Source organism: Coregonus lavaretus (assembly GCF_964263955.1).
Source record: "Coregonus lavaretus genome assembly, chromosome: 1".
Lineage (NCBI taxonomy): Eukaryota > Metazoa > Chordata > Actinopteri > Salmoniformes > Salmonidae > Coregonus > Coregonus lavaretus.
In genome coordinates, this window is record NC_139988.1 from 27,962,166 (window position 1) to 27,974,503 (window position 12,338).

A 12,338-nucleotide genomic window follows, 5' to 3' on the forward strand; every position below is an offset into this window, starting at 1 on the left:
GTGTTACCTGTGGTGGTAGGGCTGTTGGTAGCAGTAGGTAAGCTGGGTGTTTCTCCCAGTACCAGTCGTACTCTCTTGGCGTGTGTCTTGCCCTGGTAGTGAGACTGGGCCACGATGGCCGACGTGAAGAACATATTACACAAAGTACAGCACTTATTCCTGTCCACCTCTGTCTCTGCACTGTCCTGAAGGGAGGAGAGGAGAGAAGAATGGAGGGGAGGAGAAGAAAGAGAGAAAAAACATGTCATACAAAGTATAGCACTTACTGCTGTTCACCTCTGTCCTAATGAGATGAGAGGACCCACATAAAAAATACTTCAGTTTACTTTAGTATAAATACTGTAGTATCACTATAGTTAAAAAACTGTCGTGTTTTTGCGGACTGTAGTATACTATAGTATTCACTGTAGTGTTTTTGCGGACTGTAGTATACTGTAGTATTTACTATAGTGTTTTTGCAGATATTACTATAGTATACTATAGTATTTAATGTAGTGCTTTTGCAGACATTACTGTAGTATTTACTATAGTGGTTCTGTTTTATTATCTTTGACATAGAAGTGGAGGGATCGAGGGGAGGAGAAAGCGAGAGAGAGAGAGAGAGAGAGAGAGAGAGAGAGAGAGAGAGAGAGAGAGAGAGAGAGAGAGAGAGAGAGAGAGAGAGAGAGAGAGAGAGAGAGAGAGAGAGAGAGAGAGAGAGAGAGAGAGAGAGAGAGAGAGAGAGAGAGAGAGAGAGAGAGAGAGAGAGAGAGAGAGAGAGAGAGAGAGAGAGAGAGCGAGATAACATGTTACAATAAGCATAGCACATATTCCTGTCCACCTCTTTGCTGAACTGTCTATGGAGAGGAGAGGAATGGAGAGGAATGGAGTGGAGTGGAGTAGAGAGAGGACAGGATGAGGAGAGGGATGGTGAGGATCTGTTGGCACAGTTCTCCTCCTCCCTCTCTCTCCCTTTCTCTATTTCTCTCTCACTCTTTCTTTTCACACCACTCCTTCTTTTTCGCCCAGGTGTCAAATTGAGGCAGAGGAGATGAACAATAAAGTGCAATGATAGAAATGTGTCTTTCGTGTTGTTTGTGTGTTTGTGTGTCTGTGTGTCTGTGTATGTGCATGTGTCTGTGTGTGTTAACATCACATAAAGGAACTGAGAGTTTGGTACACCTCTACCTTCCAGCGCTCTTTTCTCTCTCTCCTTTCTCTTCATTTCTCTCTTTGCGCTTCTCTTTTTATTTTCTCTCTCTCTCTCTTTTTCTGTCTCTGTTTGTCTGTGTTTCCTCTCTATAGATGGGTTAGCTAACAACGTCATGAAAACAATGTGCACGCTTCAATATGGCAGAAGTCTGTGAGTTGTTGTGATTCTGGATGGCCAGATAGCTAGCGACAATGACAAGAAACTGCCACGTGGAAAGGCGTAAATGACTCGTTTAAGCTAGTTTCATCTTGTTCTTGATACCATGTCTTTTTTAGAGGATTTTTTTTATTATTATTGTAATTTTACCCCCTTTTTTGTCCCCAATGTCGTGATATCCAATTGCGATCTTGTCTCATCGCTGCAATTCCCGGACAGACTCGGGAGAGGTGAAGGTCGAGTCATGCGTCCTCCAAAACATGACCCGCTAAACCGCGCTTCTTAACACCCGCTGGCTTAACACTGAAGCCATCTGCACCAATGTGTAGGAGGAAACACCGTTCAACTGACGATAGCCTGCAGGCGCCCAGCTTGCCACAAGGAGTCGCTAGAGTGTGATAAGCCAAGAAAAGCCCCCTGGCCATACCCTCCCCTATCCCGGACGACCCTGGGCCAATTGTGCGCCGCCCTATGGGATTCCCGGTCAAGGTTGGTTGTGACAGAGCCTGGGATCGAACCCCAAGCTGTAGTGACGCCACAACACTGCAATGCAGTGCCTTAGACCACTGCGCCACTCGGGAGGCCCTTGTCTTGAAGTGTTTTGACTGATTTCAGGTCAATGCTATATGGAAAAAATTTGTCAGCTAGCTAACCAGCAATTGCAACGATGTATTTGAGAGACAATAAACATTGGAGACGAAATATCATTTTTATGTTGTCATCAATCTAAGCCAAACCCGTCTGTTTTTCTCAATAGTTGCGCACTTGCCAGTTTTGTTGCTAAACAACCAACCGGTCTATGGACACGTCTAGTGGGTAAATAATGGGCACTCTCTCCATCTCTGTCCATGTCACTGTTTCTCTCTGTTTTTTTTATCTTCATATCTTTTGTCTACAAGGTAAAGAGGGTTTTCCCAATATTTCTCTCTCTACTTTCAAGGAGGTGAAATGGGTTCTCTCAATCCATCTCACTCTCACACACAAACTCCATCCCTCTTCTCATCCTCCCCTGTGGTGTCTCCTGCTGCGATCGTGTTAGAGTTAGCCCCTCTCTGTCCCCTCTCTCATCCCTCTATCTCTGTCCCCTTCTCTCTCATTCCTCTATCTCTGTCCCCTTCTCTCTCATTCCTCTATCTCTGTCCCCTTCTCTCTCATTCCTCTATCTCTGTCCCATTCTCTCTCATTCCTCTATCTCTGTCCCCTTCTCTCTCATTCCTCTATCTCTGTCCCATTCTCTCTCATTCCTCTATCTCTGTCCCCTTCTCTCTCATTCCTCTATCTCTGTCCCCTTCTCTATTATTCCTCTATCTCTGTCCCATTCTCTCTCATTCCTCTATCTCTGTCCCCTTCTCTCTCATTCTATTATCTCTGTCCCCTTCTCTCTCATTTCATTATCTCTGTCCCCTTCTCTCTCATTCCTCTATCTCTGTCCCCTTCTCTCTCTCATTCCTCTATCTGTCCCCTTCTCTCTCATTTCTCTATCTCTGTCCCCTTCTCTCTCATTCCATTATCTCTGTCCCCTTCTCTCTCCTTTCTCTATCTCTGTCCCCTTCTCTCTCATTCCATTATCTCTGTCCCCTTCTCAATCATTTCTCTATATCTGTCCCCTTCTCTATCTCTGTCCCCTTCTCTCGCATTCCCTCTATCTCTGTCCCCTTCTCTCTCATTTCTCTATCTCTGTCCCCTTCTCTCTCATTTCTCTATCTCTGTCTCATTCTCTCTCATTTCTCTATCTCTGTCCCCTTCTCTCTCATTTCTCTATCTCTGTCCCCTTCTCTCTCATTCCATTATTTCTGTCCCCTTCTCTCTCATTTCTCTATCTCTGTCCCCTTCTGTCTCATTTCTCTATATCTGTCCCCTTCTCTATCTCTGTTCCCTTCTCTCTCATTCCATTATCTCTGTCCCCTTCTCTCTCATTTCTCTATCTCTGTCCCCTTCTCTCTAATTTCTCTATCTCTGTCTCCTTCTCTCTCATTTCTCTATCTCTGTCCCCTTCTCTCTCATTTCTCTATCTCTGTCCCCTTCTCTCTCATTCCATTATTTCTGTCCCCTTCTCTCTCATTTCTCTATCTCTGTCCCCTTCTCTCTCATTTCTCTATATCTGTCCCCTTCTCTATCTCTGTCCCCTTCTCTCTCTTTCCCTCTATCTCTGTCTCCTTCTCTCTCATTTCTCTATCTCTGTCCCCTTCTCTCTCATTCCCTCTATCTCTGTCCCCTTCTCTCTCATTTCTCTATATCTGTCCCCTTCTCTATCTCTGTCCCCTTCTCTCTCTTTCCCACTATCTCTGTCTCCTTCTCTCTCATTTCTCTATCTCTGTCCCCTTCTCTCTCATTTCTTTATCTCTGTCCCCTTCTCACCCATTTCTCTATTTCTGTCCCCTTCTCTATCATTCCATTATCTCTGTCCCCTTCTCTCTCATTTCAATATCTCTGTCCCCTTCTCTCTCATTCCATTATCTCTGTCCCCTTCTCTCTCATTTTTCTATCTCTGTCCCCTTCTCTCTCATTTCTCTATATCTGTCCCTTTCTCTATCTCTGTCCCCTTCTCTCTCATTCCCTCTATCTCTGTCTCCTTCTCTCTCATTTCTCTATCTCTGTCCCCGTCTCTCTCATTTCTCTATATCTGTCCCCTTCTCTATCTCTGTCCCCTTCTCTCTCATTCCCTCTATCTATGTCTCCTTCTCTCTGATTTCTCTATCTCTGTCCCTTTCTCTCTCATTTATCTATATCTGTCCCCTTCTCTATCTCTGTCCCCTTCTCTCTCATTTCTCTTTCTCTGTCTCCTTCTCTCTCATTCCATTATCTCTGTCCCCTTCTGTCTCATTTCTCTATCTCTGTCCCCTTCTCTCTCATTTCTCTATATCTGTCCCCTTCTCAATCTCTGTCCCCTTCTTTCTCTTTCCCTCTATCTCTGTACCCTTCTATCTCATTTCTCTATCTCTGTCCCCTTCTCTCACATTTTTCTATCTCTGTCTCCTTCTCTCTCATTTCTCTATCTCTGTCCCCTTCTCTCTCATTCCCTCTATCTCTGTCCCCTTCTCTCTCATTTCTCTATCTCTGTCCCCTTCTCTCTAATTTCTCTATCTCTGTCTCCTTCTCTCTCATTTCTCTATCTCTGTCCCCTTCTCTCTCATTTCTCTATCTCTGTCTCCTTCACATCATTTCTCTCTCATTCCATTATCTCTGTCCCCTTCTCTCTCATTTCTCTATCTCTGTCCCCTTCTCTCTCATTCCATTATCTCTGTCCCCTTCTCAATCATTTCTCTATATCTGTCCCCTTCTCTATCTCTGTCCCCTTCTCTCGCATTCCCTCTATCTCTGTCCCCTTCTCTCTCATTTCTCTATCTCTGTCCCCTTCTCTCTCATTTCTCTATCTCTGTCTCCTTCTCTCTCATTTCTCTATCGCTGTCCCCTTCTCTCTCATTTCTCTATCTATGTCCCCTTCTCTCTCATTCCATTATTTCTGTCCCCTTCTCTCTCATTTCTCTATCTCTGTCCCATTCTCTCTCATTTCTCTATATATGTCCCCTTCTCTATCTCTGTCCCCTTCTCTCTCATTCCATTATCTCTGTCCCCTTCTCTCTCATTTCTCTATCTCTGTCCCCTTCTCTCTCATTTCTCTATCTCTGTCTCCTTCTCTCTCATTTCTCTATCTCTGTCCCCTTCTCTCTCATTTCTCTATCTCTGTCCCCTTCTCTCTCATTCCATTATTTCTGTCCCCTTCTCTCTCATTTCTCTATCTCTGTCCCCTTCTCTCTCATTTCTCTATATCTGTCCCCTTCTCTATCTCTGTCCCCTTCTCTCTCATTCCATTATCTCTGTCCCCTTCTCTCTCATTTCTCTATCTCTGTCCCCTTCTCTCTCATTTCTCTATCTCTGTCCCATTCTCTCTCATTTCTCTATCTCTGTCCCCTTCTCTCTCATTTCTCTATCTCTGTCCCATTCTCTCTCATTTCTCTATCTCTGTCCCCTTCTCTCTCATTTCTCTATATCTGTCCCCTTCTCTATCTCTGTCCCCTTCTCTCTCATTCCCTCTATCTCTGTCCCCTTCTCACTCATTTCTCTTTCTCTGTCTCCTTCTCTCTCATTCCATTATCTCTGTCCCATTCTCTCTCATTCCATTATCTCTGTCCCCTTCTCTCTCATTTTTCTATCTCTGTCCCCTTCTCTCTCATTTCTCTATATCTGTCCCCTTCTCTATCTCTGTCCCCTTCTCTCTCTTTCACTCTATCTCTGTCTCCTTCTCTCTCATTTCTCTATCTCTGTCCCCTTCTCTCTCATTTCTTTATCTCTGTCCCCTTCTCACCCATTTCTCTATTTCTGTCGCCTTCTCTATCATTCCATTATCTCTGTCCCCTTCTCTCTCATTTCACTATCTCTGTCCCCTTCTCTCTCATTCCATTATCTCTGTCCCCTTCTCACTCATTTCTCTATCTCTGTCCCCTTCTCTCTCATTTCTCTATATCTGTCCCCTTATCTATCTCTGTCCCCTTCTCTCTCATTCCCTCTATCTATGTCTCCTTCTCTCTGATTTCTCTATCTCTGTCCCTTTCTCTCTCATTACTCTATATCTGTCCCCTTCTCTATCTCTGTCCACTTCTCTCTCATTCCCTCTATCTCTGTCCCCTTATCTCTCATTTCTCTATATCTGTCCCCTTCTCTATCTCTGTCCCCTTCTCTCTCATTTCTCTTTCTCTGTCTCCTTCTCTCTCATTCCATTATCTCTGTCCCCTTCTCTCTCATTCCATTATCTCTGTCCCCTTCTCTCTCATTTCTCTATCTCTGTCCCCTTCTCTCTCATTTTCTATATCTGTCCCCTTCTCAATCTCTGTCCCCTTCTTTCTCTTTCCCTCTATCTCTATCTCCTTCTCTCTCATTTTTTAATCTCTGTCCCCTTCTCTCTCATTTCTCTATATCTGTCCCCTTCTCTATCTCTGTCCCCTTCTCTCTCTTTCCCTCTATCCCTGTCTCCTTCTCTCTCATTTCTCTATCTCTGTCCGCTTCTCTCTCATTTCTTTATCTCTGTCCCCTTCTCACCCATTTCTCTATTTCTGTCCCCTTCTCTATCATTCCATTATCTCTGTCCCCTTCTCTCTCATTTCTCTATCTCTGTCCCCTTCTCTCTCATTTCTCTATATCTGTCCCCTTCTCTATCTCTGTCCCCTTCTCTCTCATTCCCTCTATCTCTGTCTCCTTCTCTCTCATTTCTCTATGTCTGTCCCCGTCTCTCTCATTTCTCTATATCTGTCCCCTTCTCTATCTCTGTCCCCTTCTCTCTCATTCCCTCTATCTATGTCTCCTTCTCTCTGATTTCTTTATCTCTGTCCCTTTCTCTCTCATTACTCTATATCTGTCCCCTTCTCTATCTCTGTCCACTTCTCTCTCATTCCCTCTATCTCTGTCCCCTTATCTCTCATTTCTCTATATCTGTCCCCTTCTCTATCTCTGTCCCCTTCTCTCTCATTTCTCTTTCTCTGTCTCCTTCTCTCTCATTCCATTATCTCTGTCCCCTTCTCTCTCATTCCATTATCTCTGTCCCCTTCTCTCTCATTTCTCTATCTCTGTCCCCTTCTCTCTCATTTCTCTATATCTGTCCCCTTCTCAATCTCTGTCCCCTTCTTTCTCTTTCCCTCTATCTCTGTCTCCTTCTCTCTCATTTCTCTATCTCTGTACCCTTCTCTCTCATTTCTCTATCTCTGTCCCCTTCTCTCACATTTTTCTATCTCTGTCTCCTTCTCTCTCATTTCTCTATCTCTGTCCCCTTCTCTCTCATTCCCTCTATCTCTGTCCCCTTCTCTCTCATTTCTCTATCTCTGTCCCCTTCTCTCTAATTTCTCTATCTCTGTCTCCTTCTCTCTCATTTCTCTATCTCTGTCCCCTTCTCTCTCATTTCTCTATCTCTGTCTCCTTCACTCTCATTTCTCGATCTCTGTCCCCTTCTCTCTCATTCCATTATCTCTGTCCCCTTCTCTCTCATTTCTCTATCTCTGTCCCCTTCTCTCTCATTCCATTATCTCTGTCCCCCTCTCTCTCATTTCTCTTTCTCTGTCTCCTTCTCTCTCATTTCTCTATCTCTGTCCCCTTCTCTCTCATTCCATTATCTCTGTCCCCTTCTCTCTCATTCACTCTATCTCTGGCCCAATCTCTCTCATTTCTCTATCTCTGTCCCCTTCTCTCTCATTTCTCTTTCTCTGTCTCCTTCTCTCTCATTTCTCTATTTCTGTCCCCTTCTCTCTCATTCCATTATCTCTGTCCCCTTCTCTCTCATTCACTCTATCTCTGGCCCAATCTCTCTCATTTCTCTATCTCTGTCCCCTTCTCTCTCATTTCTCTATCTCTGTCCCCTTCTCTCTCATTTCTCTATATCTGTTCCCTTCTCTCTCATTCCATTATCTCGGTCCCCTTCTCTCTCATTTATCTATCTCTGTCCCCTTCTCTCTCATTCCATTATCTCTGTCCCCTTCTCTCTCATTCCATTATCTCTGTCCCCTTCACTCTCATTTCTCTATCTCTGTCCCCTTCTCTCTCATTCCATTATCTCTGTCCCCTTCTCTCTCATTCTATTATCTCTGTCCCCTTCTCTCTCACTTCTCTATCTCTGTCCCCTTCTCTCTCAATGCATTATCTCTGTCCCATTCTCTCTCATTCCCTCTATCTCTGTCCCCTTCTCTCTCATTTCTCTATATCTGTCCCCTTCTCTATCTCTGTCCCCTTCTCTCTCATTCCCTCTATCTCTGTCCCCTTCTCTCTCATTTCTCTATATCTGTCCCCTTCTCTATCTCTGTCCCCTTCTCTCTCATTTTTCTATCTCTGTCCCCTTCTCTCTCATTTCTCTATATCTGTCCCCTTCTCTATCTCTGTCCCCTTCTCTCTCTTTCCCTCTATCTCTGTCTCCTTCTCTCTCATTTCTCTATCTCTGTCCCCTTCTCTCTCATTTCTTTATCTCTGTCCCCTTCTCACCCATTTCTCTATTTCTGTCCCCTTCTCTATCATTCCATTATCTCTGTCCCCTTCTCTCTCATTTCACTATCTCTGTCCCCTTCTCTCTCATTCCATTATCTCTGTCCCCTTCTCTCTCATTTCTCTATCTCTGTCCCCTTCTCTCTCATTTCTCTATATCTGTCCCCTTCTCTATCTCTGTCCCCTTCTCTCTCATTCCCTCTATCTCTGTCTCCTTCTCGCTCATTTCTCTATGTCTGTCCCCGTCTCTCTCATTTCTCTATATCTGTCCCCTTCTCTATCTCTGTCCCCTTCTCTCTCATTCCCTCTATCTATGTCTCCTTCTCTCTGATTTCTCTATCTCTGTCCCTTTCTCTCTCATTACTCTATATCTGTCCCCTTCCCTATCTCTGTCCACTTCTCTCTCATTCCCTCTATCTCTGTCCCCTTATCTCTCATTTCTCTATATCTGTCCCCTTCTCTATCTCTGTCCCCTTCTCTCTCATTTCTCTTTCTCTGTCTCCTTCTCTCTCATTCCATTATCTCTGTCCCCTTCTCTCTCATTCCATTATCTCTGTCCCCTTCTCTCTCATTTATCTATCTCTGTCCCCTTCTCTCTCATTTCTCTATATCTGTCCCCTTCTCAATCTCTGTCCCCTTCTTTCTCTTTCCCTCTATCTCTGTCTCCTTCTCTCTCATTTCTCTATCTCTGTACCCTTCTCTCTCATTTCTCTATCTCTGTCCCCTTCTCTCACATTTTTCTATCTCTGTCTCCTTCTCTCTCATTTCTCTATCTCTGTCCCCTTCTCTCTCATTCCCTCTATCTCTGTCCCCTTCTCTCTCATTTCTCTATCTCTGTCCCCTTCTCTCTAATTTCTCTATCTCCGTCTCCTTCTCTCTCATTTCTCTATCTCTGTCCCCTTCTCTCTCATTTCTCTATCTCTGTCTCCTTCACTCTCATTTCTCGATCTCTGTTCCCTTCTCTCTCATTCCATTATCTCTGTCCCCTTCTCTCTCATTTCTCTATCTCTGTCCCCTTCTCTCTCATTCCATTATCTCTGTCCCCCTCTCTCTCATTTCTCTTTCTCTGTCTCCTTCTCTCTCATTTCTCTATCTCTGTCCCCTTCTCTCTCATTCCATTATCTCTGTCCCCTTCTCTCTCATTCACTCTATCTCTGGCCCATTCTCTCTCATTTCTCTATCTCTGTCCCCTTCTCTCTCATTTCTCTATCTCTGTCCCCTTCTCTCTCATTTCTCTATATCTGTTCCCTTCTCTCTCATTCCATTATCTCGGTCCCCTTCTCTCTCATTTATCTATCTCTGTCCCCTTCTCTCTCATTCCATTATCTCTGTCCCCTTCTCTCTCATTCCATTATCTCTGTCCCCTTCACTCTCATTTCTCTATCTCTGTCCCCTTCTCTCTCATTCCATTATCTCTGTCCCCTTCTCTCTCATTCTATTATCTCTGTCCCCTTCTCTCTCATTTCTCTATCTCTGTCCCCTTCTCTCTCATTCCATTATCTCTGTCCCGTTCTCTCTCATTCCCTCTATCTCTGTCCCCCTCTCTCTCATTTCTCTATATCTGTCCCCTTCTCTATCTCTGTCCCCTTCTCTCTCATTTCTCTTTCTCTGTCTCCTTCTCTCTCATTTATCTATATCTGTCCCCTTCTCTCTCATTTCTCTATCTCTGTCTCCTTCTCTCTCATTCCATTATCTCTGTCCCCTTCTCTCTCATTTCTCTATCTCTGTCCCCTTCTCTCTCATTCCATTATCTCTGTCCCCTTCTCTCTCATTTCTCTATCTCTGTCCCCTTCTCTCTCATTTCTCTATATCTGTCCCCTTCTCTATCTCTGTCCCCTTCTCTCTCATTCCCTATATCTCTGTCTCCTTCTCTCTCATTTCTCTATCTCTGTCCCCTTCTCTCTCATTTCTCTATCTCTGTCCCCTTCTCTCTCATTTCTCTATCTCTGTCTCCTTCTCTCTCATTTCTCTATCTCTGTCCCATTCTCTCTCATTTCTCTATCTCTGTCCCCTTCTCTCTCATTTCTCTATATCTGTCCCCTTCTCTATCTCTGTCCCCTTCTCTCTCATTCCCTCTATCTCTGTCCCCTTCTCTCTCATTTCTCTATATCTGTCCCCTTCTCTATCTCCGTCCCCTTCTCACTCATTTCTCTTTCTCTGTCTCCTTCTCTCTCATTCCATTATCTCTGTCCCATTCTCTCTCATTCCATTATCTCTGTCCCCTTCTCTCTCATTTCTCTATCTCTGTCCCCTTCTCTCTCATTTCTCCATATCTGTCCCCTTCTCTATCTCTGTCCCCTTCTCTCTCTTTCCCTCTATCTCTGTCTCCTTCTCTCTCATTTCTCTATCTCTGTCCCCTTCTCTCTCATTTCTTTATCTCTGTCCCCTTCTCACCCATTTCTCTATTTCTTTCCCCTTCTCTATCATTCCATTATCTCTGTCCCCTTCTCTCTCATTTCACTATCTCTGTCCCCTTCTCTCTCATTCCATTATCTCTGTCCCCTTCTCTCTCATTTCTCTATCTCTGTCCCCTTCTCTCTCATTTCTCTATATCTGTCCCCTTCTCTATCTCTGTCCCCTTCTCTCTCATTCCCTCTATCTCTGTCTCCTTCTCTCTCATTTCTCTATCTCTGTCCCCGTCTCTCTCATTTCTCTATATCTGTCCCCATCTCTATCTCTGTCCCCTTCTCTCTCATTCCCTCTATCTATGTCTCCTTCTCTCTGATTTCTCTATCTCTGTCCCTTTCTCTCTCATTACTCTATTTCTGTCCCCTTCTCTATCTCTGTCCACTTCTCTCTCATTCCCTCTATCTCTGTCCCCTTCTCTCTCATTTCTCTATATCTGTCCCCTTCTCTATCTCTGTCCCCTTCTCTCTCATTTTTCTATCTCTGTCCCCTTCTCTCTCATTTCTCTATATCTGTCCCCTTCTCTATCTCTGTCCCCTTCTCTCTCTTTCCCTCTATCTCTGTCTCCTTCTCTCTCATTTCTCTATCTCTGTCCCCTTCTCTCTCATTTCTTTATCTATGTCCCCTTCTCACCCATTTCTCTATTTCTGTCCCCTTCTCTATCATTCCATTATCTCTGTCCCCTTCTCTCTCATTTCACTATCTCTGTCCCCTTCTCTCTCATTCCATTATCTCTGTCCCCTTCTATCTCATTTCTCTATCTCTGTCCCCTTCTCTCTCATTTCTCTATATCTGTCCCCTTCTCTATCTCTGTCCCCTTCTCTCTCATTCCCTCTATCTCTGTCTCCTTCTCGCTCATTTCTCTATGTCTGTCCCCGTCTCTCTCATTTCTCTATATCTGTCCCCTTCTCTATCTCTGTCCCCTTCTCTCTCATTCCCTCTATCTATGTCTCCTTCTCTCTGATTTCTCTATCTCTGTCCCTTTCTCTCTCATTACTCTATATCTGTCCCCTTCTCTATCTCTGTCCACTTCTCTCTCATTCCCTCTATCTCTGTCCCCTTATCTCTCATTTCTCTATATCTGTCCCCTTCTCTATCTCTGTCCCCTTCTCTCTCATTTCTCTTTCTCTGTCTCCTTCTCTCTCATTCCATTATCTCTGTCCCCTTCTCTCTCATTCCATTATCTCTGTCCCCTTCTCTCTCATTTATCTATCTCTGTCCCCTTCTCTCTCATTTCTCTATATCTGTCCCCTTCTCAATCTCTGTCCCCTTCTTTCTCTTTCCCTCTATCTCTGTCTCCTTCTCTCTCATTTCTCTATCTCTGTACCCTTCTCTCTCATTTCTCTATCTCTGTCCCCTTCTCTCACATTTTTCTATCTCTGTCTCCTTCTCTCTCATTTCTCTATCTCTGTCCCCTTCTCTCTCATTCCCTCTATCTCTGTCCCCTTCTCTCTCATTTCTCTATCTCTGTCCCCTTCTCTCTAATTTCTCTATCTCCGTCTCCTTCTCTCTCATTTCTCTATCTCTGTCCCCTTCTCTCTCATTTCTCTATCTCTGCCTCCTTCACTCTCATTTCTCGATCTCTGTCCCCTTCTCTCTCATTCCATTATCTCTGTCCCCTTCT

General features: G+C 44.4%; 1 protein-coding gene across 1 annotated transcript in view; it reads right to left on the bottom strand.

Annotated features, from left to right (window-relative positions):
• LOC311139895 (zinc finger matrin-type protein 4-like) overlaps window positions 1-12,338 on the bottom strand; it is a gene marked incomplete at both ends in the record, with an annotated part of 156,977 nt that overhangs the window by 42,363 nt on the left and 102,276 nt on the right. The window contains one exon of the mRNA XM_084174892.1: window positions 8-185. Within this exon, the coding sequence (XP_084031018.1) occupies window positions 8-185 (178 nt within the window). The remainder of the gene's footprint in view (window positions 1-7; window positions 186-12,338) is intronic.